Source organism: Pithys albifrons, chromosome 8 (assembly GCF_047495875.1).
Source record: "Pithys albifrons albifrons isolate INPA30051 chromosome 8, PitAlb_v1, whole genome shotgun sequence".
Taxonomy (NCBI): Eukaryota; Metazoa; Chordata; class Aves; order Passeriformes; family Thamnophilidae; genus Pithys; species Pithys albifrons.
In genome coordinates this window covers 23,063,326-23,090,471 of record NC_092465.1, presented here as the reverse complement: position 1 = coordinate 23,090,471, position 27,146 = coordinate 23,063,326, and the positions used below count along the sequence as shown (strand labels likewise).

At 49.1% G+C, this 27,146-nt stretch overlaps 3 protein-coding genes across 11 annotated transcripts in view; all 3 read right to left on the bottom strand.

Moving 5' to 3' along the window:
• The window catches only part of HOXD3 (homeobox D3), a 31,610-nt gene extending 11,160 nt beyond the window's left edge, over positions 1 to 20,450 (bottom strand). The window contains exons 1-2 of one of the 4 annotated variants that reach the window (XM_071562234.1): positions 13,391 to 13,445; positions 12,153 to 12,179 (exon numbers count right to left, since the gene is read on the bottom strand). The gene's annotated coding sequence lies outside the window, so the exon portion shown is untranslated. Of the gene's footprint in view, positions 1 to 2,372; positions 2,387 to 8,637; positions 8,697 to 10,013; positions 10,050 to 12,152; positions 12,180 to 13,390; positions 13,446 to 20,390 lie in introns of those variants that run through there. The other 3 variants (XM_071562238.1, XM_071562240.1, XM_071562237.1) reach the window with 3 other exon arrangements.
• Positions 6,065 to 20,409, bottom strand: HOXD4 (homeobox D4). 4 transcript variants are annotated; one of them, XM_071562246.1, is made up of 4 exons: positions 20,391 to 20,409; positions 12,153 to 12,179; positions 7,721 to 8,696; positions 6,065 to 7,317 (listed from the first exon to the last, which is right to left on the bottom strand). In XM_071562246.1, exons 3-4 carry the CDS (start codon positions 8,274 to 8,276, stop codon positions 7,013 to 7,015), a joined length of 861 nt encoding a protein of 286 aa, XP_071418347.1. In that variant the 5' UTR covers positions 8,277 to 8,696; positions 12,153 to 12,179; positions 20,391 to 20,409; the 3' UTR covers positions 6,065 to 7,012. The 4 variants fall into 4 exon arrangements, with proteins under 4 accessions (XP_071418347.1, XP_071418345.1, XP_071418346.1 ...); XM_071562244.1 differs by lacking the exon at positions 20,391 to 20,409 and adding an exon at positions 13,391 to 13,420; XM_071562245.1 differs by lacking the exons at positions 12,153 to 12,179; positions 20,391 to 20,409 and adding an exon at positions 10,449 to 10,482.
• A 3,550-nt stretch (positions 20,451 to 24,000) lies between the features above and the next one.
• Positions 24,001 to 26,553, bottom strand: HOXD8 (homeobox D8). Of its 3 annotated transcripts, none has more exons than XM_071562040.1 (3): positions 26,358 to 26,553; positions 25,426 to 25,573; positions 24,001 to 24,833 (listed from the first exon to the last, which is right to left on the bottom strand). In XM_071562040.1, the coding sequence occupies exons 2-3, from the start codon at positions 25,448 to 25,450 to the stop codon at positions 24,538 to 24,540; spliced, it is 321 nt and encodes a 106-aa protein (XP_071418141.1). In that variant the 5' UTR covers positions 25,451 to 25,573; positions 26,358 to 26,553; the 3' UTR covers positions 24,001 to 24,537. The 3 variants fall into 3 exon arrangements, with proteins under 3 accessions (XP_071418141.1, XP_071418140.1, XP_071418139.1); XM_071562039.1 differs by lacking the exon at positions 26,358 to 26,553 and adding an exon at positions 25,853 to 26,281; XM_071562038.1 differs by lacking the exon at positions 26,358 to 26,553 and having other exon boundaries at positions 25,426 to 26,293.
• Positions 26,554 to 27,146: the final 593 nt, after the last annotated feature.

The window sequence follows — 27,146 nt, the reverse complement described above, 5'->3', positions numbered from 1 at the left end:
GGGCCCACTGGTGTGCGCGACTTTTTGCTTTCTCCTTCTCCGTACAGGGAAGATGCGGGGCAGCGGGGACTACCCGTCTGGAGGCTAAACAAGCGTTGGGGAAAAAACCCTTATGACATTTGTGTGTGTGTGTGTCTGCCCTGAGCCTGCCTTCCTTCTCCCTGTGTGTGAAGAGACATAGAGCAAACGCAGTGTATGTCCCTCATGTATGCCAACAAAGCTCCCTAACAACTCCAGTTCGGCAAAATATATATTATATATATATGTATTAGCTCCTCTGTTTGATTTTTCTAACATAACTGTAGCTATAAATACACCACACCTAATCTAACATCTGCTATGATTTCATTACCATCCAGAGCATGAGGATGTGACAGTAACGTATTACCTTACAGTACTAACCGTAAGTGCATTGTAACATTTATCTAAATTACATTGCTTTTCCTGACTTTGCAAACCAGTTATAAAAAGATTGGAGCCCAGTGATGGGAACATAAGTTCAATGTAAATTATTGTGTACGACTTCGGATTTATAATCCTATATTTCTTCGAAATGATGCACTTAAATCTCGCCTCAAGTAAGAGGTAATGGTTCTTTATATCCTTTTTCGTCAGCCATATGTTTCGGTGTCTGAGTAGTTTTGCTGAGCCCCCCACGCTCGCGTGTCTATGTGTACATACAGCAAACCGTACACTCACAGCGTGTTCTGCATACTTGTGTACATACACACAAAGCCGAACATAATTCTGGCTGCTATTTAGACATTTTGGATGACGGAGAGGTCTTTCGCTTCCTACACAAAAGTACGACGGAGAAACATGAAGAGGATTCAGAAGAAAATGCCTTTTTGGAGGGCAGTTCGGAACCCCCCTGGAAAAAGCCTCGCAGCTCTAGAGTCTTTCCAAAATATAGGGCTCACAAATCAAAACAAAACAAAGAAGGGGGGGAGGGGGGAAAGAGAAAGACGGGATTTAACGTGAAAATGGGGGCGACGGCTGAAAGAAAGGAGCACCTTCGCCATCATCAGAATTAAGACATCGTAAATGGGACTGAAAAAGTATTAAGGAAATGTTAATCCTTTGGCTGGTGGGACTCCAGCTTTGCGTGAATTTGACTCCAGTAAAGGATCTAAGACTTCTTCAATCGGAGCATATGTTCATAGAGCAATAAAACAGAAAGATTTACAGTCTCCGCCCGCCCCCCAGCAGCCTCGTACCCTTTCAGGAATTACTTATGATGATTTATAACAACAACTCCGGCAATTGTCAAACTGATAAAATAGCCCAGGCTATATGCGAGAATAAACGCTCTTACGAAAGGGCTGCGATTTATGTTCAGGTCCATTTTACTGCTTGTCTTGGTGGAGTTTGGTTTCTTTCCCGGCCCAGTAGGATAATATAAAACTTCATTGACAAAAATGTAGGAGTTCTCGTGAAGTAGCAAATCTGTTCCTTAGTCACTAGCAAAGCACATAAACATTTGTCATCTTTGAATAATTGAATTAATGTGTTATTGTTTGAATGTATAATTCATAACATAGGAAACTTTGTCCTGCCACCAAAACGGAAGCAATAAAAAGCTACAACCTAGGTTTTTTTAGAGATTACTCCAGCAAGGGATAATAAAGAATATCCTGTTTGCAGAAGATATTTCCAGCTGATTGGGATTTCACAGAGAAATCTCGGACTCGTTGTCCATATTCTATGGAGTTTATAGGAAGTGGCCTCGTATAAAACCACAAATACTATTTTTCCCTAGTCCGGGCTATTGACTGGGGACTTGAAAGCCGGCATGCCCGCTTCGAGGGCTGGTTTCGCCCGGACTCCCCCGCAGCCCCGCGCCGGTCGGAGAGTCTCGGGCGAGCACGGGCAGCGGGCAGGGCAGGAGCGGGCAGGGCGACCGGGGCAGCGGGGCCGGAGCTGGCCTTTGTGCGGGTGGTGGGAGGAAGGTGCTCTCGGCGCTGGCTCCGGCCCCGCTGTCAAAGACGCACGGCAAAATTTACGACCCTGCTTGCGAAGAAGCTGAGGGCCTTTCCCAGTCGGTGGGACCGGGCAGCGGCTGCCCTGACTGGCACATTGTTTCCTCCGCGCTGCTCCGCGCTTCCCCGCGCAGGCAGCCGCGGCCAGCGCCACCACCCCAGGAGGCGGTCGGGCTCTCAGCCTCCCTGCTCCGCGCTGCTCCGCGGCGCTCCGCGCTCGAACTCCTTGCCCCGCTCCCTGGGAAGCAAAGGTCACCGCTTGCGCCTGGTCCGGTTCCCGGCCGCTGCCGAGCTGGAAATCAGGAAGCAGCGTGCCCTATTTGTCAAGTGTTTGACAGCTGAGTTCATTAAGGCTTAAATAAGGAAAAATAAAAGTAAAAAATATTTACGTACCGAGCGTCTCTTTTTCAGCGTCTACCAAAGAGCTAGGTGTGCAGGGAGAGGGACTGCACCCTTTGTATATTATATTCTTGGGATCTCTTCAGTTTTCAAGTCTGATAGAGTCCTTTGCTTGGCAGATTAATGACGACTCCGTGTTTCTTAAGGGACGTGCTGAATTAATTATTTCGCAAATCACGTGGTCAGGACTTGTAGAAATCTATTCTTATCATCTTCCTTGCACTTTGAAATTCTGCCTGTTATGACTGTTCCTAGCAAGATTATTTTGGTCTCTAGGCTTGGGGGGAAAGGAAAAAAAAAGGATAAAGAATCAGAGGAAAGGGCTAACAAACATGGCCGTTGGAAGCAGTGTGGCTCTGCACCGAGAGGTCCCTATTTACTGTACTGTACAGTGAGTGGGATTTGCTATTGACTCTGCCTTTCCTCTTCATTCTTACCTTAACGACTAGTGGTGATATAATATACAGAACTGTATTGATGTATCGGGAGTAACAGGAGGAGCCATTAAACAGGAGAGGGAGAAAGTGTAGTCACAAAATATGCCTCGATATTTAACTCAGAGACTGTGTGCTTAGAAAGGCACACTCACCCTCCCCTCCGCGCACTCAGGCAGTAGAGGCACATGTTTTCTGCTGTGCCCCCCGCTCCTTGCCTAGATTGAGCCAGAGACTGTATTTTTGGACTCGTGCCTTGACCACGCTCCAGGAGAGGACAAGCCCTCAGTGACCAGTACTTATGACAAAAATAGTGCAATCGACTTCTCCTGGCTAGATGTATGTGTTATTGTCTGAGGTGCTTACACAAGGGAGGAAAAAAATTGTGTTTCCCTTGTTGCATGGGAAAGTTTAAAATCTCCAAGTTCGTGTTTTCTTACGGTCTTTCTTTTGTATGCTCTATCACAGTGAGGGTTACTGCTCAGGAAAAGCTACTCTCTACATTGCAATTTCAAATTTCCATTTCTTTCTTGAATTGATTCCTTCCAGGACTCACCTAAAAGGCACACATCTGTGTGGGGCTCGAGGTGACTTCAGGTGTGACTCCTTGCCTCCTACCACACATGCAGAAATCCGGGAGTCATTCTAGGAGGGCTTGTTAAATGCAAAGCAGCAGCAAATGGATGGCAAGCACTTTTAACTGCAGCCTAAAAGTAAATATAGACTCCAGCTTGGCCTAGAGTCACACCATTATGGCTGGGGCAAACAGCAAACCTGTTCAAAGGGACATTTGGAAGGATGCTATGCAGAGTCACTCATCTTTTAACACTGTAATGATGGGAGGGACCAGCATTTTCACAGAAGAGAGACAGACCCACCTTGTAAGGGCTGTTTGTTCAAGGTACAAACCAGAATCTATTTCAATACACCTTTTATTATTTCAAAAGTATGTGGAGGGCTTGCATCAAAACTACAGGCGACAGTGAGGATAAATAACGCTTTAATCAATGGCAGCAAAACATCAGCAAAGTCTATAAAAAGCATCACACTTTAACAGAGATGAGAGTATTGCTGGACACTGCAACCGTTTAACAAAGGCTCCAATGTACAACGTTCACCCATGATAAGGAAAAATAACCAGCTTCCCTTCATACACAGAATATTTCTGGAGGAGGGTTAAAACCACTAAAAATAAACCTCAGGTTCGTTTTGCATGGGACATAACGGCCAGTGGGGTCCTCCTGGTCATTATTACACACATTTCTGACCGTTCAGAGCATTGGCAGCTGCAAACAGTTTATCTTTGGTACTTTCTGCATCCACTTTACGTATTCTCCCATCTTACAGAGCAATTGCACCTATGTAAACCTATAGTGCCCCAGCCTTGCTCAAAGGGGACTTGCAAACAGGGTTGTAAGAGCTGTGCCTGCTGAACCCAACACTCGTCTCGGAGTTATTAACATTTCAAAAGACAATGAGACAAATTCTGCTCGCAGCTACATCCCTGTTTGACTTCAGTGGGCGGGGGAAGGTAGTCTGGGAGCAGAAGTTGGTCCTTTAACTTCAGTAGCCATCTCAGTCGATTAGAAGCACAAAGCAAGGATTTGCTTATCCAAGGCCATTATTTTCCAGAACTGTACCACAGATGCCAAAGTAGATCTCTCATGAACAACACTTTTGCCCTGCTCCCAGCCAACTTATCACAGACTTTAAGTAAACAGCGGGGGTCGGGGAGGGGGATTTTCAAGAAGAGCAGCTAGAGCGGTTTTACTACGCCACAGTTTTCTTTTTCTCTCTTCCCCCTTTATTTTCATAGATTCGTATGAAGAGAGAAAGGATGGCTTTGATCAGTTCTGGATAGAAAAGGCCACTACCGCAGGAACATGGTGTAACAAAACTTGAAAACTAGTCTCAGGAATTCCCTCCTCAAGCGCTGCTGCAAACTGCTCTCCATACTAGAGAAAGGGAAGGGTAGTTTGGGTCCAAAAGGTTAAGGGTTTAGAGGTCACTCCTCCCGGCTGAAATACAACTAATCGAATAGAAAATTTGTCCTCTGGGTGAACCTGTTCCTGCAATTTAGCCGAACTTCAGTAAAATACCTTTTCAGCTTCTCAACGTGAAGGCGTCAGAAAAAAGGACGTCTTTACTATGTATGAACTCGGTGCTTTTTGTCATAGAAACAATGATGCGAATAATGCGGGAATATCCATCTTTAATATCACGACGTGGAGATATTCAAGTATTGCCATGTGCAAGTCTGAGAACTGGGCTAACCCTAAGGAAGAACAAAGAGTTTTCTCCAGGCTCTAAAACAAAAGATCAAGTCTTAAAGACACTTTGCGGACTTCTAGGGATGAGAAAAAGGCAGAAATGAACTGCTGGCCACAGTTAACGCTGCCGAATACACTCTTGTTGAAAAGCTCGCCTTTTATTTTCGAATTCATTAAAGCCCATTTTGGCCACTGTTTTCCTGAGCGAGACCAAAAAGCCTTGAATCCTTGGTGAGAAGCATTCAGCCCCAAGAAGGGCACGTTAACTCAGCCCTTGCTCTTTCCACCGCCCTTCCGTATTTGCTATGAGTTTCCTTCTTTGCCCCTTTTCTCTTTAATAAAGGGATCCTCTCCTCACAATTTCGACGATACGGTTCCTCTCCCAGGGTGCCCTGAGGGTACAGGAGATAAGGACTGAGCTTTAAAATCGCCTGAGCAGAGGTGGAAGTGGCTGAGGGAGCTGGTTTTGTTGGCTTTAGTAGATACAGCCTACTAAAACTTTGGCAACCAGTAGTCAGGGACAAATCAGCGAGTATTAGACCAGCTCTACTCCCATCCACGCCTTTCCTCTTACCCTGGAAACAACTTGCTGAGATTTCCAACCGTCGCAGTAAAAAAGAAAGAAAGAAGAAAAGGAAAAGAGAAACCAAAACACCAAAAACCTAAACAAACCCAAGCCACAAAAACTCAACAGACCAAAATAAACCCAAACCAAACCAAAGCAGCAGCCCACGTAGCCTATCTCTCTCCAGAAGAAAAGAAATTTGGAATCTGATTGAAATAATTCAATCAGCTTTCAGCTTTGAATGGCTCAGGTTATATCAGAAATCGCATTAACTTTTTGCTTTGTGTTCTTTTTTTGTTTTGCTTTGGGTTTTTGTTTGTTTCGTGTTTGGGGTTTTTTTTGAGGGGGGGAGGTATTGTTTTTTATGGTCTCCTCTGTCCTTTTCTTATTTCCCCCTCCCCACCCCCCCTTTTCCATTTTTAAATGAGGTATCGATGGTTTAAAGCACAACGCTGAGTAGAGCAGTCTTTGAAAACATATTTCAAGCCTGTAAGCCCTGGATGACACACAGCAAGGAGCAGGGACATTTTTCCTATTCACAAAGAAGGAAAATTTTTTAAAAAATAAACGGGGGGGACAAGAAAGTTTTGTACGGTCAAGACAAATAAACATTACATATGTGTTTATGAGACTGGGAAGGAGAAACATTGTATTTCAGCTCCTCTTCCCCGTTTTTGGTTTGACTATTTTTTTCTTTTTGTCTTCTCTCTTCTATGTAACAAATAAATAAATATACCAACACTATCAGAACATAAAATAACCCGTTTTCCCTTAACTCCTATGCACACCTTCTGAGACGTTATGAAAATGAGCAAGTATTTTCATTACACCAAGAAAGGTAAAGCAGCACAAAAAAAAGTTCACAATTACCAGTTTTTATGTTCAAATAAAAGACTATACTATGAATTTCCTGTTCTAAACTTTCTCAAAATGCATCCTCCCGAAATTATATAGAATAAAAAGGCAATCAAATTATAAATCCCAGAGTAAAGCCTCCAATCTTCACTTTCGAATTCAAAACTGAAACACAGGACAGTTTCATTTTCAATGATTTATTACTTTTTAAGGACAGAAGGTCTCATTTAATATTTTCCAAATTCCCACTGCCTGCGTGATGGTTTGGGGTTTTTTTCCCTTTCTCTTTCCTTCCTCTTTTTTTGTTTTCCTCTTCTAGGTTGTGCTAGAAGAGGCAAATAAAATAAAGTCCAAAGTAGCGTCATTTTGTCTCCTTTGTACAACAGTACCTTAAAGAAAGATGACAGTTTCTCGTGTCCTTAGCTGCTACATGCAGGTTCTGCTTGGGCAGTGTCAGTTATGTACAGTACTGGTCAGAAGCGAAGGATGAAATGGAAAATTTCACCTCTTCTACAAAGTTGTCAAGTCAGTCTGATGGTCCTTGGAACCAGTTTGTAAATGGGGGTTTGAACCAGAGGAAGAAGACCTGCCCTTCGTGTTGGGCAGTTTGTGATCTTTTTTCCACTTCATTCTTCTGTTCTGAAACCAGATCTTGATCTGGCGCTCAGAGAGACACAAAGTGTGAGCTATCTCGATACGGCGGCGCCTGGTCAGGTACCTGTTAAAATGAAATTCTTTTTCCAGTTCTAGGACTTGCTGTCTGGTGTAAGCTGTGCGGGAGCGTTTGGGTTCCCCTCCGTTGTAATTGGGATTCACTGGGAAAAAAATACGGAGAACTTTACAAAGCTAATCTTAACTTGCCGGTTCGACTTTACAAAAGAAAACCTTACGAGCTGCGAGCATGTGGCCGAGGGGGATTCGTCCCATCTGCTTACAATGGACAGGCTGCTCTCCCTCTCGTTTGAGGCAGGCACTACGGGCACACGCAGCTAGGTAGGCTGGGAGCCTCTAGCAGGCTCCTAAAATGGAGTTTTATCCTGCACGGCAAAGCCCCGCATGGCCAACGGCCTATTTCCTCAGCAATAAAAATTTATGGCGAGTGTAATTGGCCGCCTCGGCTTGAGAAGCTCGTCCACGAGCCTGGCAGGAACTCGGGCAAGCGCCGCTGAGAAAGATCGGAAGCAGGGTAGAAGGGCAAAGTAAGAAGAGGATCCTTACCCGAGTTAACATGGACTTTCTTCATCCAGGGATAAACTACTGCTGGCTGCTTAACTGCGGAGCCGTTTGGGGGTTTGAGGGCCGGCTGCTGGCTGCAGGCTCGCGAGTTGGACATTGGAGGCGGTGGACAATGCTCTCCTGGGCCGGGGAAGTGGCTCGCCGGGCCGGATTGCTCCTGTCCGTGACCCCGCGGCTGCCCGGCAGAGCCCTGGGCATTGCTACAGCTAAAGGGCTGCTCGCTGTAGTTTGACCGTGGGTAAAGTCCCTGGTGCTGGAAATCAGAGCCCTGAGAGGCACTGTAGTACTCGGCACCCTGCTCGCCTAGGTAGCTATTCTGCAAATATTCCTCACAAGGAGGAAATTTGGGATCCACATACTTAGAGTTCACCATATACGAACTCATGGCCATTAATTTCTGAAGGTAGAAAATACTAATTTTTCTCGTGTTGTCTTTTTTCCCCTGCCATAGAGCCCTCCTACTTGCTGTCAACTGAATAAAGTTAGGCGGGCATGTGACCGGCCCGGCCAATGGGGAGCCGAGCGCCCACCGCCGCATTTCCCCGCATTTCCCCCGATTCCACTCAATAACATCCCTCTCACTGAGTGACCCCCCTCTTCGGCGGGCCGCACCCCCAAACCAGGTACCGGAGGTGTAGGGGTACCCTAGGGCGGCGGCCGCTGCCCTGCCCACAGCCTTTTGTCTGAGCCGGCTTCCCCCAGCCTCAAGGGATGCAGTCCCGCTGCCTGATTTACCAGCCAGGATCAGCACGGGGACTTGGTACCTCGTTTTAAATAAAATTTAAACAAAAATCGAAAGGAATATACAGAGCGATGAGCAAAGCGGAGTTAAAAGGGAGGAAACTAGTAAGCAGGAGAGGAAAAGAAAACCCATCGAAGAAGAGGGTAATATGACGTACAATAGATCTGTCCTGCCTTTGTCTCGCAGAGGTCATCCAAAAGTTACCAGAATTTAGTTCTGCTGAATAAAATTAGGCAATCAGTAACTTCTCATTCACTTTCAAACCCCAATATACACATGTACATACGTATGTGCACACAGACACAAATGCCAACGTAGAGGTGTAAATCTGTACATGCATGTTTGTATAATCATAAAGATGGCAAAAACCAGTTCACTTTTAACTACTAAAGTTCAATCAATTGAACTGGAGACGCCATTTAATTAGGTTAAAGGTATCACGGGTCTAATGAGATAAATTCGGTCTTCATTCATCAATATCATTCCTGAAACACAAGTAAAAACATTCCACTGAGGAGAAGGCTGCTTTTGTCGCGGTCGTAAATATTTTGATGCGATCTGGACCCTTGACAGGGAAATTTTGCTAACGTCTGGCATATCTAGCTAATTTATGAGTATCTTTTAAGAGTCACTCACTGGTTGGTAGATAATGTCTTTCTTTCTTTCCCCTCCCCCCCCTCCCCCCCGAAAATTTGTAACTTCTGGTGAAATTAACTGTTTAAATTCACAGATTTTCAGTGAAAGTTAGGACTAAACGACAACGGAAGTTTTTTAAAAGTACTAAAACATAGCAAAGAGGAGTGAGGCAGCAAAACTTTCATAATTTCTAACTGTTCAGCACGCACATGCCTCTTGATTCCGCCAGTGTTTAAACTTCTAACTATTTGCAGAAAGGTGAAGTTTTTGCATCGACCATATATTCCCCTAGAATCGAATCTGTGACTATATGAATACCACACAAATTCGGTTCTACAGGGTATATATAGACAACGTAATAACATTCTGTTTTCATCTACAATATAGCAGGTCTTTGCAATTCTCTTAGTCTCTTACTGTCTTCTGAGGAATGCAAACTATTCTGCTGGGACTCAGTTTTGAAATACGGATTTTCAAGAAGGTGGGATTTCGGCAAAGATTTAAGCTTGTTATTACTGCTGCAATAGAGCTATACGACTCTCCACCAATTCATAGCCACGAATTTCCCCTACCAAATTGTCAGAAAGACCTGCCGCTCTCTTTAAATTCCCTGCCATTTACATCCTCGCTACGGAAAAATGGACGTTATCGGTCAAATTGTGCTATTCAGAATAATAATGGTTAGAGTAATGTAAGAAGAAGTCTTTGGCTATTTAGACTAACACGAATCCGTAGAGATTCTCTATAATCAGAAATCCCTCCCCCAAATAAAAAAGAATTTGTAAAAAATCGAACCAGAAGTAGAACAGCCGACAACAGAAACAACGGTGGATGAAAAAGATGAGATTAAAGGCTGGAGTTAGTTGCTCTCGGGAAGAAGAGAGTTTCCCAATTTACCTTCATCCCATTATGCTGGTCTAGCTATTATTCCCGCGAACTGCCCGCGAGCCACAGCCTCATACCCTCCCAGGTTTTCCCCGCCGTAGCGTTTATGGTGAAGGGCAGGGCGAGAGGTCAGCCGAAATCATTTACAAACATATCACAAAGTTTCATTATTTTTACTTTGTCGACAGCGGCACACAAGAGTACAAAAGTTCATGAATTGTGTCTGACCCAGCTCCTCACTGCTGTCCTGCCGTCAACTTCTTCCACTATTTAAAACAGGCACCATAAGGACAAATAATGGTGCGGGTGTGATACATCCAACCACTGCGGAGGGCAGATTTGGGGGTGTTGCACTTATCCGAGCAGTGTGTACTGGTTTGTTTGCCTGGCTCTAACTCCCAGCTGCCTGATCAGTGAGATGCTATTTTTAAACATCTGCTTTCTTACCACTGCGGTGGTGCCTTCTTCACAGCAAGTGCACCTCGAAACGACTTTGTGTCCTTAATCCCCTCCTTGGATGATTTAAATCTCCACACAACTATTTTAAGCATCTCGCACAGCTTTCGCCTCCTTTCCCTGAGGGGAGGAGGGATACCCCACGCCCCCAGGGGTTATTAACTACCCGACTGAACAGGGAGGGTAACACCCCCCGCCCCCCAAAGCGAGCTCGCCTTTGGGGCAGCCCCCAGGAACGGACAAACTCGACGAGGGCTGCTCAGAGAGAAGCAACGGGTCTAGGGAAGCAGCAGGTCCCCGCTCTGCTTAATACTACACATTTTCATATTTGTTAGACGCTGTGACCTGCGTTTCACCTTATTGCACCACTTGCTCAGACAGGTCAAAGCCAAAGAGTTATTGATGAACAAAAGCGTTATATATTCACCTTCTGTCCATACAAAGTACTTTTGATCTATCAGCCTTTTTGTATTCTTGTTCATAATCAGTATGCTAAATGTACGTTAGCAGAAAACAAGTAATCCATACGTTTAGGGCCGGCCCTGAAATAAAATGCCAAGGACATCTACGTAGTGCTGGGCTGAGCTACGAGACGAGAAAAGTTACCTATTGAACACAAAACTGCAACGCTGGAGATGATCCTTTAGTTCGTATTCATAGGGCTCGAAAACCAATACAGCAAAGTAAGGCAAAAAGACAAGGAGAAGCTTGGCACAGGCAGTGAAATAGATTATTGGTTAGGAAGCAGGGAGAGGAAATGGGGAAATGCAAACAAACGCAGCTCCTCTCCTCTACATGCTCCCGATCAGAGCGGAACTGGCAGAAGCGGAAAGGGCAGTGTAAATCCGAATCAATCTCCAAATATCACAAGTTTTCTTTCCTTCTTTGAGAGTCAAGCCGATCTCAACCCGGGGCATCAAGTCTGATGCACCTAGCTCCTCATCAGAGCCAGAAAGGTTCAATAGCATTTCCTGATGAACATTTGTCTGCTGTTCTCCCCTTAGTCCCCCCAACGCAGCTCATGCGGGACCATCTGGGTTCCAAAAACCTCTACCTTAAAGGATTGGCCTCCTAAGCCCTGATACCCATTCCCTTCTGTGCCTTCACGGCATTTAAATCCATGTAAGAGTCTCCCTTGCCCGGAGAGACCTAGCAGCAGCAAATGAGCTCTACCGACCGCAGGACTCGGCTACAGCTGGGCTGCCCCGGCTGGCCAGCGCTGACTGCCCGCCGCTACCGCCACCTCTTTCACCCAGTCACCAGTCTGTGCCAAACGCTTGGGACACCAATCTGGAGAAAAGAGTGGGAGTAGCCAAGCTTATGAAGCGCTGGGACACAACGTGATCCGTCCGGGTTCTGCACAGGGAGGCGCTGTACCGAGTTAAAATGGAAACGCTAATTGTTTTGGAGTGCTTAAGAGCAGGAGGACACCTGTACAGCTCTGTAATTAACCCCCAGGAGACTACTCCTCTGCTTTTAATGCTAGCCAAGATTATGACGTGGTACCACAAACCAACTCCACAAGACACTTCACATGCTGACATGGTCTTTTTCTTTCTTTCTTTCTTTTTTTAAATTTATTTATTTAGGATAGCATATTCAACAGGGATCATAATTTTTAGTTTTTCCAGTCTGAAGGAAAGAAATACGATTTTCAAACAACGCAAACTCTACAAGAAATAAGATCTTACTTACCGTGGATGTCCTTCCATGCTGCCGAACCTGTTGCAATAAAAACGTTTGTTACTATTGTATTCCACATACGGGTGATATTTCTGGCGAACAGTTACAAACCACGTCTGATAGATGAAGGCAGAGAGAAGCTGGCGGTAAATCCTGTGAGCAGCAGAGAGGTGGGATGGAAGCCCCTTCCAAATCAGGACAACGTTGCATTCAGGCAGTTTTTTTATGAACACACACTTTCCCTGTGCCTGGGGTGTGATCTTTCAGTTTTAATATTCATAATCTAAATTTTATGTTGGATAATGTCTAAATACATGAAAATCAGACCTCCCTCTTTCCCTGATAGAAAAGAAGAATAATAAAGTCGCGCTTTTTGCCTTTTTTCTTTTTTCTTTTTTTTCCTTTTTTTTCTGTGGCAATCCAGTCACTTAGAAATTAAATATTCTGATGACCTTGGTTAAACAATTACCCACAAAATGTCACAATACACCCTGCAAAATCATATCCATACATAGCACAGAAAGAACTACAATTTTATTAGAATAAACATCCGATTAAGATAGATCCTTTTTAAGATCACCTAATAACCTATCAGTAACCACGAGACATGAGTCTTTGTTTGCAGTTTAGAGGGAAAGATTTAACTTGATCTTTCCTTCAAATATTTAATAAATATATTCAAAGATCCCAATAAGGGAAACAAAAAAAAGCATTTAATTTAATGCTCCTGAAAAGCGTCATATATTTAAAAGTAAATAGTACTTGGGGGGGGCTCTCTTCTGTAAGCGATTTTTCAGCTCATCTATTGCCCTCCTACGATATCTTTTAGAGCTATTGTTTAAAACACAGGGCAATTTCCTAGGTATCAATAGCTCATTAAACAGAGGTTCCCAAGACGGTTTTTGGTTGGGTTGGGGTTTGTTTGTTTGTTTGTTTTCTTTAGTTCTACCCACTCTGGATAACATTCAGAGCCTAGGAGGAGAGTGGACTAACAGCATTTTGGCACTAAGCATTTTTTTAATTAAAAACAAACAAACAAACAAACAAGGTTAGCTGCAAATAAGAAATCCGACTAAATTAAAAAATGTCAGATAGGGACATCCTATCGCACCCCTTGCCGCCTGAGCTCTACCTGCCCATTTCCCCAGCAGAGCTGTTCCGAGTTGCCGGGCTGGTAACCCATTCCCACGAAGTTCCTCGGAGCACACAGTGCCCGAGCGCGGCGACGGGGAGGCTGAGAGCAGACTTACTGTGCACTCCCCCCGCGGCCTGGGGGACTCGGTAGCAGAGAGTCCTGCATGGTCGCATTCCTGCCGACGGTTCCCTGCTAACACTTTCCCGATTACTGCTTCCAGGAACGAATGCATCTGCACTTGTATGCTCTTAAACTAATTTATGGTGGGAATTATATTTTGGCTTGTCAACTCTCAAGCCATAAAACAAAGTTTATTGGAATCACGTGCTTCTAAATAGCCACTCAGGACCTATCTCTGTGGAACCATAAATAACCTTCAGCTTTAAACTTTTATTCGCTAAATAAAGGTTCGCTGAAACTGTCCTATAAAATGGGACTGGGTCGGAGTAGTGGCGGAGGGTGGAAGCTCAGCTGCATGGCGTTATGCCGGTCTTTTTGAGGAGCGAGTTGTAGGGAAAGCTGCAAAGGGGAGTTAGGGCTCTCAAAGTGCTCTTGAGAAAGGAGCCGAGGTTGTTTCACTCTGGATACCCATTCAAACATTTCTTTATACTTCTCAGGGGACAGGGAATCCCAACGTCAGGAGAAAACAAAACAAAAAACAGCAAGTAGCCGAAAGATAGAACCCCCTCTCTCTTTCCTGGATGTTTATGGTATTTTTGTCAGGCTCCCCGAAAAATGGTTTTGAGTTGTTCGTCTCATGAGCTGTGGCTCGGGAGAGCTGTGCCGGAGACTGCGGGTTCCCCTGCCACCCGACGGATCTTTGTAAGGGACCAAACTGCTCTAAACTGTGAGGGCACAGGGCTTCGGAAAGGGAGAAAGTGTGAAGCCTGCCACAATAAGATCTTTGAGGACTGGAAGTTTAAGGACGGTTATAAAACAATAAAACAGCCCTGGTGTGAAGGGAACAGGGTGTGAGTTAGCAAGTGAGAATTTCAAGGAGCCCGAGCACAGGAAGTCAAATGTCGCTGGCAGTTTCACAGCATGAGGAAACTTAGGCATCAGATCTCAATCTGTCATGGCTAAGATGAGGGTGTTGAAGCGGGCAGCAGCTACTGGTGCGTCCAAGTAAGGGTTTGTGCCTTTGCCAGAGAGCGGATAGCTGCATCAGCCCCTTCGGGGTCCGGCCGCCGGCAGAGAGGATCGGCCACTGCCCCGGCCCGTGGGTGCGAGTGCGCCTCCGCTCGGGGGCTCAGCTCTGAAGAACGAGTCAACTTCAACTCCTTGCTGGGTGTTAGCACCAGCTGGGTGGTTCCTGTTTAACACCACTGTCTGCTCTGATTTGGCCATTTCTGACTACACAAGTCTGAAGTAGCCCAGAAAGGGCAACTCGGCTCTTGCCGTACTCATGAGATGGCCAAAATCACAGCTAATCAATTTGTTTTCCTCCAGAGAACAAGAGGCATAGAATCAGAGAATTGACTGGGTTGAAAAAGACGTCTGAGATCATCAAGTCCAATCCTTGGTCCAACTCCAGTCTGTTTACTAGATCATGGCACTCAGTGCCACATCCAATCTCAGTTTAAAACCTCCAGGGATGGTGAATCCATCACCTCTCTGGGCAGGCCATTCCAATTACTCTCTCTGGAAAGAATTTTTTTCTGATATCCAACTTAAATTTCTCCTGGCAGAGATTAAGCCCATGCCTCCTTGTCCTATTGCTAACTGCCTGGGAGAAGAGACCAACCAGAGGTCCTTCCATACAGAGGTCCTTCGCTGTTCCTCCTTTATGACCCAGAGTGACTTTGCATTCCACTATTTTTCTTGCTCTTGTCAAAGCCTTAATCATATGGCATCACCTTCACACTTTTTTAATGGCTTGATGTGGGAAACAGCTCCTTCCCCCTCCCCTGCCCAGGGCAGCTAGCAGAGGCAGTGCATAAGATGATATTCTGGCTGCAGTGCACAGTCCAAGAAACTTTATCAGGCCCAGGGGATTCGACCAGATGTCCCTAGGAGTGGTAGCAGATGGCCTGGCATGGATCTGACTTTAGGGTTGCTTTCAGGTGGAGCACAGTCTGTGCTCCCAGGCCTGGACAGGCAAGGACAAAACTCCCTGGGGCACCTCAAGCCTTGCTCAGGCATCCAGGCCTGGGCACAGTTGGCCCTGAATTAGGCTTCTGGCAGACCCTAGCTACCCTCCCCAAACACTTCATCATCACTGGCCTCTGGAAGAAGGGCTTCAGCAGCAGGCAGCTACAGGGAGCTAAAGTGTCTGTCCCTTGGGAGGAGGTGAGGAAAGCCTACAAAGTGGGATGTGAGGGTAGGGGGCAAAAAGGAAGTGCAACAAAATGTGGGAAAACTAGTCTGAGATGACAAGAACCATGATGCAGAGTTAAGTGTGTTTGCCCTGGGCCTGGTACTAGATACCTGGTATGGTGAAGGTCCTGTCCCAGGCCGTTGGAGACCATGAGTGATCTACAGCCCCTGTGCTGGCATAGGGACTGCCACATCCCTCCCTACATGCCTGTGATTGCTTTGGCTCTCTTGGCCCATCTTGTGGGCAGGAGAAGCCGACAATCTGGAAATAAGACACAGTCCTGTGTGTGCAGGAGGAGAGGTGCCATGCCAAGGCAGGACACATGGTAGCACAGTAGCCAGTCAAAGCATCAGCCCCTGGCAAAACAGGCCAGGCATGTGCTTCAGTCACACATGTCCAGGAGACTGGGACTGGGAAAGGTGAGGCTGTGGGATAGTGAGGAATTGATGATCGAGATACACCTCCCTGTCATCTAGGGAGAAGGTGAATGCTTCAGTAATTCTAGCCATGACATTTTTGAAGAGGGAATTAGAACGATTGTCACATTTCCTATTCTAAAATGCAGATATGAAAGTTGGCTTTGAAGCTCTGGCCAGTTCATTCTCTAGGCTTTTATGCAAGTTTTCATATTTGTAGCTGACAATCCAGAGACAGATAGGATGTGTAATGAAGTAACACAGTAACAATTGGCTTCCCTCTGGTAATCGTTGTGATAAAAAGGTTGGGGAAATTGAATCACATGTGTAAGCCACTATTGCTCTTGATGTTATTTGACAGACACGACGACCTGCATCCTATCCTGAGGACCACACTGCTAGAAAATTACAGGCTCCATCTCTGACTTTGAAGACCAAGTGCCTCGATAACATCCAGTGCATTATGCCCCTCTGCTTTTATTGTAACTCTGACCTTTCCACAGTCACCTCGTCGCCCATGCCCTCACCAAGCAGGATGTAGGCATGCAAAGGCCCCTGCCCGCAGCCTCTCCTGTCCGCAGGCAGATTCGGTGGCAGCATAGGCCCGGAGCGGGCAGGGCGGTGTCGAGCCGCGCCTCAACATCAAACGGGGGCAGCGGCGGCGACACCTCGGGTCCGCGGGGGAAGAGGGAGAGGAGTGCGGGGCAGGGAGGGGAGGCCGGGGGCCGTGGGAGCGTCTCGCCGGGGCAGGCAAAGCCCGGGGAGATGGGTGCCGCCAGGGTCATGTCCGGGCACGGCTCGGGATCGTGAAGCCTGGAGGCAACAGGTGAGGCCGAGGCAGGGAACTCTGCCGGGCCCCGGCTTGCAGGAGGCAGGGAGGATATGCGGGGGCCGGGGGCTCTGCCCGCGGGAAGGGAGCCGGCGGGAAGGAGGGTGCGGGTCACCACAGAGCTCTGGCACGCACATCAAAGGGACAGGATGGGAAGAGGTGGGTGCCCGACATCAAAGGGCGGGGTGGTGACCGGGAGGGCGGCGGGGCACACGAGGGGAGCTCTGTGGCGCTGCGGTTTAGGCAGAGAGTGCGGAAGGGCGTGCATCGGGACTCGCCAAGGGGCTGTGGAGCCACGTCAGACAGAAGGTCGTGGCACTGGAAGGAGTGGGACAACCGGGACGCAGCTGGAGACGCCCGAGAAGGACGATGGAGCCCCACCCGTTCCTCCCGCCTGCCGGTGGGCCTCTTCTATGGGCAGGCGAGAGGGCCCGAAGCTGGTGGCCGGGCGGAGGGCCCCTCGCCCCGAGGGGAGAGCGGCCAGCCTTGTCCTACAGCGCCTTCTCCTGGAAGAGTCCGTGGAGACATAATGGTTGGTGGCGGCGGCTGGGGCCTGTCGCGCCCCCGGCGGCCGCTCCGCGGCCCGGCTCGGCAGCCCCGAGCGGTGAAGACGCGCGCAGGTGACACCGTCACGGGCCGTCGGGCCGTGTGCCTACACGCGGGCAGAGGCGGCGGAGCGGGGCATCGACGGCAGCGCCGGGCGGGAGGCTGCGGTGACCCCCCCGCTCTCCCAGGCTCCAGCTCGGGTGGCTCCCGGTGTGGGGCACTGGGTAGGCAGTGCGGACTGCCTCCCCCTCTCGCCGCCCCCTCCCCCACTGGTGATGGGATGTGAGTGGTGGGTTTGGGCAGAGCCTGCTGACACTGCATGGAATTTTATTGCCTCTTGTCTCTGGCAGAGACCCTTCCTCCGCACCCCGCCCGGCCTCCGCGACCTGCTGCAATGTTTATTGTGCCTCATCCTTTCCTTTCGCTTCCTGTTCTCTTCTCTCCTGCTCCAGCAGCATTGACTGCCGCACTGCAGTAGAGCAGTAAATACCTTTAACAGCTGCCTGCCAACCGAGGGGTGAAATACCGTCTTTGTTCGGAATTTTTTTCCTGTCCCAAGCTCTCATAAAACACCCCGTGAGAATTATGTTTGTTTGGGGAACGAGAAAACGAATAGGCGGCATTTTCTGTTCTTAAGAGAGCCAAACCAACGTGTATTTCTTCGCCCGGTCATCCGATTTCTCGGGTCCGCAGTGGACACCGCCTCCCCTCCTCGCACAAAAGCCCTGCCAGACTCGGGGAACAGAGGCTACACTTCTCCTCCAGGCAACCTGCAGCATCTAAGCGGGAGCCCAGCCTGACTTCCCAAATGGTAGCCTGTGCCAACGGTACCCGGGCACTGCCAGGGAGCACAGGCTGCCCCTTCCTGCCGGCTGTTTTGTATGGTGTTTTTATACTGCCCGTGCGTCAGTAAAGGGTAGGCTAGGGATCGGCTGTTTCCTTTCAACAAAAAATTAGATGAGTCATAAATTCTGTCGAATACGACGGGAAACGAAGCAAGTGTGAGAAACGGGACTGTGAATTCTATATGTCAAAGATTTCAGCACACCAACACATCTATACTTATCTAGGTGTAGATATAAAATTACAGTCCTCATATGTGCCTTATATATATATACGTATATACAGAGTTTGCTATGAACACTTACAATTACATAGGTATGTTTAAGAACATAAACAGACCTATGTGTACTTCAATGTTAATAAAAACAAATAAATAAATACACCCGGTAAGAAAAATAATAAGAGCAAAAGGAAACAAGGAAGGAAGCCGTTTAGAAAGGGGAGAAGCCGAACTCCCATATAAACCAATGAAATAATAAATGCATATGTGTATCCGTATGTGTCAGCAGATGAATCCGGAGACACACACATGCACATTAGAATTCCTTAGAACATCCTGCTTTTGTTTTCTTCTTTTTCCCCAGGCTACGAATAATTTCAAAACAGCTCAAGGAGCGAGATTTTCCAAAGTTTTTGTAGAGATTTATAGCCAAACAGATATAATTACTATGTCACCTAGAAAGGATACTGAGAGTGAAACCTAATGCAGTGCATACTTTCCAAGTTACTGTTGAAGACTGTTGCTATGTTGAAAATGATTCGTCCTAAATAACCCCCGGGTCCTGCAGCAGAGCAGGGCGGTCGGCTGGTGCAAACAGCTAAAGCATGGGGTACAGAGATCTTATCGTTTACTGTAGTGGGAGTCGGGCTTAGTAGGCTGAGGAGGTGCTCGGGGACGGATTAAAGCAGAATTTCTTTTAAGTCTCCAAAATGCGTACCCGGGGCACGACTCTCTCACCTTTGCACCCTCACTGTGTATTGTTTAATCAAGCGTTTTGTTTTACCGTTAATTAACTGGCTGATTTGGAGATAAATCGCGATTCGGTGAATTCCTGCATCGCAATGGCACGGTGCATTGCCACCTCGGTAAATATCAGGCAGCGTGTTTTCTACAGTGCATTAACATTTTAAAAAAGATGAGATAAATAATATATATAAAAATGCACTTTCAAAGAATACGTGTTCTACAGAGAGAAGTAGAGGTGTACCCGCATATATACATATATATAGATAATGTGAATTGGATATATACACATATCTAGGTAACGAAGGTAGAGTTTATGTGACTATTCTATCCTTTCGGCATATTACAAAATAACCCTGTGTTTTTGTTGTTGGGTTTTTTTCCCGAGAACTCATTCCCCATTTAGCCCTCGATGTTTCCACGAGGGTCAGTAACTGTAGTGCTGGCGTGCGCTTCCGGCTGCCGAGCCCGGCCTGTACGCCGCCCACGGAGCAGGTCGGAGCCTCAGCCCTGACTCCGTGGTACAGCGGCAGAAGGACGTAAGAAAGCGTCCCTGAGGGGCAGGAGGGGCTCCCGGGGCTGACCCCTGGCACAGCCCCTGGCTCGACGGGCTTGGCAGGGTCGTCCCGCGCCCTCCACTCCTGCGGGAGCACTGACCCCGATTCTTCTGCGAAAACACCTGTTAAGCTTTAAAGTTAAGCGACCGCCCTTACACCATGGGGAAAACAAACCAGAGCATCATCACAGCGCGCTTCAGGCCGGCAGGTGGGAAAGTATACAAAAAAAAAAAGAATGCCTTTTATTGGAAGAATCCCCACCGGCAGGCTAGGCATTGCCTGTGCGCACTGCGCCCCAGCCTTCTGCCTCTAGCCGGGGAATGCCGAGGAGCGCAGCGCCAGCGCGGCCCGCGGAGCCTTTTCCGTGCCAGACCACGCACAACGGCCGCTCGCACTCTGCGACATGCCCACTATGATTAACAATAATTAACACCACTGATAATTACAATAGCAATAGCAACAACAGTATTAGCAGGAAAAGCAGTAATAGCCATAGCAATACTAATAGAAAGAACAAGGGACTGCGGAGGGACTACTGACCAAGGGTAACAGGAGGACAGTGAAGTCGGTGCCGTGCCGCGTAACAGGGCGATGCGCGGGCGCTGAGTATCGGCGATCAGCCCGAGAGGAGCTGAGTGCTTACCAGTTAGTTCGCGGCATTGCCTGCCTGCGGAGGAGCCCAGGAGGGTCGCTGTAATCCATTTTGCACCCGCGTAGCAATCCTTGTGCCGGAGGAAGTAGCGGCAGTGGGGCATCAAGCGGTGGAAGAGAAGCAAGGCGCTGGATGCGACCCGGCGGCGGGCGAGGGTCTCCGCGCATCCCTCCGTGGACGCGGGAGAGGAGGCGGACCGGGGAAGTGTCAGTGCGGAGGCAGTGGAAACGGCTGTGGGTTTGAGGGCGCGGGACACAAACGTAAGGGCGACTGCCATACACCTCAGCCTAGACAAAGGTTAGAAAAAGAGGGGCTGAGGCTCTCTGAAAGCAGAATGCAGGGGGAAATTCGCCAGGGAAATCAGGAAAAGGCCATGAAAGCGCTCGCTGCCTGCACATGACCAGCCGCAGCCAATGACGAGCCCAAATAGGTCATAAAAAGGTCTATTACCAAGTTGTAAATTTTCTTCAAACAAAAAGGAATTTACTGCAATTCCTTGCGGATTTTGCACATACTGCTTCCCAGCGCCATGTTTTTTTCGCGCTGCGCTTTTACTGAGTTTTCGGTCCCGCCTGCCCTAGGTCTGCGCACTTCGAGAGCGGTAACGGAGCCCCGCAACCACGGCCGGGACGCGGGAGATCCGCGCGGGACGTGGAGAGAGGGACAAGCTGTCGCGGAGCCACATAAGGAGGGGCAGCGCTGTGCCAAAGGATCAGTTTCTTGCCCAAACGAAAGGGGACTTAACCCGTATCCTCACCCCCCCTCACCCCCCGCCCACCCCGCCACCACTCCGCCGGGCATTAAAAAACAACTACATCTGTTTTAGCGCCCACTACTGAAGCGGAAGCAGTCGCCGACATAAAAATAGTCCGAGCCTCCGCCCCGCCCTGCAGTGTGCGGTTTTCCCGCAGATTGCGCCGCACACCGTCACCGCGCCCGGGTGATAAAAGGATAAAACCTTTCCAGGGCACCAACTGGGAAAATTCGATTCCTAGAAAGCATTCCAAAAACCTAAAACTGGGCCTCTGTCCACAGGGAATGCTGGGCTTGAAAATGGAATAGTGTGGATGTTTCTTGCTCAAGATTTGTTTCAATAGCCAGAGTCCTCCATCCGTGACCGCCGTGTTGATTGTAACTGCTAACAAAAGTAAACACCCCTAAAGATGTAGGATAATGTTGGATCTTTTTAACACGCTGCTTCAGGCAGTTGCACACCTGTGAATATCACATCCGTGCTATGTGTCCCTCCGCAGAGGCGCTGGTAGCTTTCGTGATGTCTCTGCAGCACTTACGGCTGCGCTGAGCTGCTCCACAAGGGAATGGAGAAATTCCGCAGAAACCAAAGCCGCGATATGTCCGCGCAGTGGCCTTCTCAGGCGACTTCTCGCCGCCGCTCCCGCCGCGACCTGCACAGCTACCTTTTTTTTTGCGGAAATCCCGATGTCTGCTCCGGAGCTCGATGGCTCCAGTTTTAAGGGGTACTCACTGATCTCTTCGATCGATTTCTGATTCGGTTTTCTTTTTTCGTAGCAAGTTTCCCAGTAAGACCAAGGGAGAGATTCATATATCAGGCTACGGGAGGAAATACCTTAACAATTGAAAAGATATTTTGTTTCTCCTAATGAGTAAGACAGGGACGATTGCAGTTACCAGTAGGCCTTGGCCAATAGTGTGCTCACAGGGAAGTAAGTCAGTTTTCGACTGCGTGGCTGCGTTCCCAGTCGGCCCTGGGAGAGCAACGCTAACGGAAATTTCTTAAGGAATATTTTAATTTTATTCTTGTTGTCTGGTAATTAAAAACCAACTACCGCAGCAGCTCTATCATGGACGCATATTACCCTAAGAAGTGCTCCGCTCGGATGTGAAGGTCTCCTACTTGCTTTTCCCCTGCAGACTGCCAGAGTTTGCAACGGGCGGCACCATCACGTCTTTCCCCAAGGCAGGGCCCGCCTGTACCATGCTGCTCCCAGCCTCTGCCGCAAATGCAGCAGAGGGAAGAGGCTTTGCCCTGCTCGGAGACCAAATACGCCGGTGCCACTGGCATGAGTATCATTTTGTAAAGAAATGGGGGGTTTTTTTGCTCATAGGTCGACTGGGGTTCTTTAAATGCGCAGTCACTAGCCCTTCATCCTCCCTGAACACTAGGCATAACGGTATATTTATGCAAATCCATGCAGCAAAATGTTTACTTCACTGCTTTGTTGCAGCTTCCCTTCCTTTATAACCTTTAGCCAACTAGGCGATTAACATAAACCCGAGAACAATAGCTCTGCTTGCTTGTGCCTCCCTCTAGAGCAGTCGTTTTACAGGAGTGGAAACGTGCCTGCCTCGGTGGCTGGGAGGGGGCTAGAGGAAGGGAAACGAAATGAACCAAACCCACCCTACAAAATCCCGTCCCCGTGGACGGCGTTTCCTACTGCGCCGGGTGCACTCCCGGGAGCGAAGCGGTGCGTGTGGGAGAAGGGCCCAGCGCCGGGTGGACACGGCAGCGGCGGGCACTTCCTCGGAATCCTGGCTGTGATCTTCCTAGCGAGGCCTCGGCTCGGCCCCGGCCTTGTCGGGACCATGCTTGTTTCTAGGCAGATAATAGAAATATATCGTGTTTGTCGCAATCTCTGGCGCGTCAATTGAGTTTCTTTCACGGAGCCATCAGGGGGTGTCGGGAGGTGGGAAAAATTGCGCAGAAATCTTGGTGGGGATTTATGCCTCATCCCTCGACCGTCTGCCTGCTGCTCCTGAAAACGACTGCTCTCGGCCGTCCTGTTTGATACCGCGCTCTGCAGGACCGCGCCGCGAAGTGGGAACAAGGGGAGGGAGGAGAGAGGGGATAGAAATTAATCCGTTTTACTAATGGGAGCGGACCTCTTCCTCCATGGCTGCGGGAATTTTTCGGCCGGCTCTGTTCTCGCCGGCGGCTTCCTCCGCTAGGAAACGCGCCCGAGCCATATGATTTAGGGGGGGCAAACGTCCTTCTCTCAGTCTACACGTGGTTTGGGACGTCTTGCTGTTACAGCCCCCTAGAAACCCCCATGAAAGGCCGCAAATCTTCGCATTTCTCTGCTCGTCCACCATACACAGGGAAGGCTAGGCCCGGTTTGTCGGTGGTTTGCGTGGCGGAACTGGAAGTCCCGCACCGGTCGGGAGCAGCCCTCGGGGTCAGTGTGCGACCAGCGCGCTCGCCGGCCTGTCCCCCTCCAGCCGGGCTGGCAAAAAAAGCCTTCGCGGGGTAGAGGGCCGTGTTTGCCGGCAGCCGTCCCCTGCACCGCCGTCCCGCGACCCGGGCTGAGGATCAGGAAAGGGCGAAAGCGGGGCCCAGGCGCACACATCCCGAGACTCCCTGCGCCGGCCCGCAGCGTGGACTTAGCTCGCAGGTGGGTCCACAGTCCTCACTGGCCGCTACTTCCACAAGGGCCCCCCAGTGCCCCGGCAGAGAGCGAAAAGCAGGTTTTGTATGCAATATGCCATTCCAGACCCCACAGAAACACCCAGCGTCCGAGGGTGGACGAGGAAAAGGCCCAGGGGACAGTTAGTCCAGACCCGTGGAGACTCTGAAGGTTATTGGAGGAGTGAATTACAAAAAGGATATCGAGATGCTGATACATTTTATAATTGAAAAAATTTTATTTATTTTAATCAAATATCACAACAGAAGATTAAATATATTTCTAGGATACTTTCTTCAATTTTATTAAATTTATATAATTTATTCAACATAAGATAAGAACAAGAATTAAAATAACACAAGTGCACTTATCTTGATTAATAAAGCATTCTTAAATGTCTTGGTTATTGGTATTTATTAGGAAGTTTATCTCATTTCCCTCAATTATCATCTTTTAAGTTTGCAAATATATATATATATATTTATATATCATTAGAAATTTATTGCTACAAACTCTGTATCAAATTTGCAAAAATAAGTAGATGAAATGTTAAATCTAGAGATTCTTACGGATACGCTTATAAACAAAACAAACCAACAAACAAGTGAAGCACCCGAAGAAGACAAGTGTCAAGTGGAGGGACACGAGGTCACTCGTCCTACGGCAAGATCACGTACTGGGGTAGATTAGCCGAGATGTCAGGCTACGGTCCTGGTTATTTTGATTGCCTTTCTCAAAGACTTTTAGGGCAAAAATTAATTTGTGTGGCCTTCAGGTCTGTCTTCTTCCAGATCATGTGCTTCCTTTTTGGCTTCCCCTTCCTTTCCCTCCTGTCTGGAAGCGGGGAATTTGTCCTTGTTGTTCTCTTTTTTCCATTTCATCCTCCTGTTCTGAAACCAGATCTTTACCTGCCTCTCGGTGAGTCCTAATGCATGGGACACCTCGATCCTCCTCTTCCTGGTCAGATAGGGGTTAAATAGAAACTCTTTTTCCAGCTCTAGAGTCTGGAATCGGCTGTACGTTTGTCTTCCTCTCCTCCTACCCGGCGCTGCTGTTTAAAACAAAAACATAAAGGTTTGGAGGTTGGTGTGGCCGTTCAAAAAAAGGCGTAGGCAGGGAGTGAGGGCTCCGGTCCCTCTGGAATCCCTCGAGAGAAGCCCCACAGAACCGAAGCAAGAGAAAGCAGAAGGCACGGAGGAGTCTAGAGCTTTACATGAGTGAGAGAACAACAGCAATAGCAAATGCACGAATCGTCCCAGCTGTCCCTCTGCACAGGGGGTTGCGGGTTCACTTAAACATATTGTATTGTTCCCCCCACCCCGCCCCGCTTCCCGACCCTGCACTTTTCCCGTTCAGGCAGCAGCGACGGGAGACAAGTGAGCATGTCATCTATGCCTCAGGGTCCGAAAGGCTTCTTAAAGGCTACTCTTGAGTTGGTAGCTGCCTGATGCAGAGGTTTCTGTTTGCTTACTGTATCGCTTCATTGTCGCAAGCCACCGCGGTGATAGAAATCGCGGGGAGAGAAGTAGGGAGTGAGGGACACAGAGGCAGAGAGCAAGAGTCAGCGAGAAAGGAGCGGGAGGAGGAAAAGAAAGTTTCAAATTCAGACGTGAGATGGAAGCAAATTTTTGACTATGTCCAACCTTGTGGTCTCATCCAGGGAAACATTTGAGCAGGAGACGAGCTCTGATTTAAGTGGTCTGGTTCCTCGCCAATATTAGCACTGGACGATTTACAGTCAGGATATTGTACCAGCTCGGCCTCTTGCTGTGTCGTAAAAATCTGCTGTCTCTGTAAGTTATCGTATCCGTAAAATTTAGCGGGCTCCCCGTGACAGGTAACCCCACTGCAGGGGGCAGGAGGCGGAGGCGCGGCGGGGGGAGGAGGAGGCGTCTGGTAGGCGGCCGTGGGGCTCCCCCCGGCCGGGTGGTAAAAGTCCGCAGCTCCGCCACCGCCGCCCCCCGCCCCGCCGGGCGAGGGGTGCGGGAATCCCGCTGCGGCCGCGCCGTTCCCGTAGAGCAGAGCGGCGGCAGCGGCGGCGGCAGCAGCAGCGGCGTGTCGGCCGCTCACCTCTGGTGCGAAGTGACAGTCGTAGTACGGGGAATTGATGGGCTCCCCCGCCGCCGCCGCCACCTTGTACTTGGAGTAGAGCGGGTTGACAAAATAGGAGCTCATCGGGGAGGGGGCAGCGGAGGCGGGGGCCCAGGCACGGGGCGCTGCTCACGCCGCCGTCGCCGCCGCCGGTGCCTCTACGCTGCGCTCATGCCGCCGCCGTCGCTGGCCCGTGCGCTCCCCGCTCCTGCTCTCCGTGTATGTGGTGACCAGGACTGGATTATAATCGCTCCCCAAATGACCTGCCTCACTGCTTTTACTATTTCCTATTAGGCACACAGCAGCCCGCGCGCGCACACACACACACACACACACACACACACACACAAGCTCATGAGCTCAGGGGGGACTTTTGGCTTCAGTTTACATGTGCCGCTTCTCGGGCAAGAAAAAAACCCAGCCCAGCCCTGCCCTGATCCACACCAGCCGCGGCACCCCGCTCCCCCCGCCGGTGCGCGCTCACCAGGAGCTGCTGAAACCCTCGCCGCGCAGGGGCGAAGCAGCCGCGCAAATCCCGCGCGATAACCGCGGGCGCGCTGCCCAGGGCGATGCCGCCCGGCTCGCCCAGGCTGTACTGCCCGGAGTGCAGCCTGTACCGCCGGTCGGCAAGGACAGAGCCCCTCCGAGGGAGCCGATGCCTGGCGAAGGGTCTCGGGAGTGTCGGCTGGGAGGCCCGAAGGCCAGCAGCGTGCAGCGGCCTAGACCCATTGCCAGAAGGCCCTCCGGGTCATTTCCTTACAGGCGAAGGAATCGCTGGGCAATGAGATGCACATTTACCCTTGACGCTGTGCACGCATGACTGAGGCTTCAGGTTAATTGATACTTAATGGAAATCATGCCTATGAATATACTTTCCATCATTTCACCTTTGGTAGACGTCATTACCAAGGGAAAGAGAGGGAGAAAAAAACCCAAACGTGTGGGTGAGCGGTTAGTACCGCTCGGGGAATTAATCCCAAGCGAGCCCTGTTCTCCGGGAGGACGGAAGGAAGGAAAGCGCTGCCCAGCAGGCTCGGTGCTGACCCCGCTTCTCGAGCAGACCACCACTGCTGGCCCCCGTGCCCCAAGAGGTGTCGTCTCCAGTCGTCTCTTGGCCGCTTCGTCCTGCAGTGGGAACCAGCTTTTCGGACAGACATCCCCATGAGCTCGAGTCCTCCCTATTTTGGAGAGAGACGAAAAATGGAGGTGAAATACAATACAGGCACAGCCAGAACCACGTGTGACCGTCTGATTTGAAGTGACGAGAATATAG

Coding starts and splice junctions, on each gene's coding strand:
- HOXD8 (XM_071562038.1), bottom strand. CDS start 25,957: ATGAGCTCCTATTTTGTCAACCCGCTCTACTCCAAGTACAAGGTGGCG. Junction 24,834..25,425: donor TCCCTGGATGAGACCACAAG/GTTGGACATAGT, acceptor TGTTTTAAACAG/CAGCGCCGGGTAGGAGGAGA.
- HOXD4 (XM_071562246.1), bottom strand. CDS start 8,276: ATGCGGCGGTGGGCGCTCGGCTCCCCATTGGCCGGGCCGGTCACATGC. Junction 7,318..7,720: donor GAAAGTCCATGTTAACTCGG/GTAAGGATCCTC, acceptor TTTTTTTCCCAG/TGAATCCCAATTACAACGGA.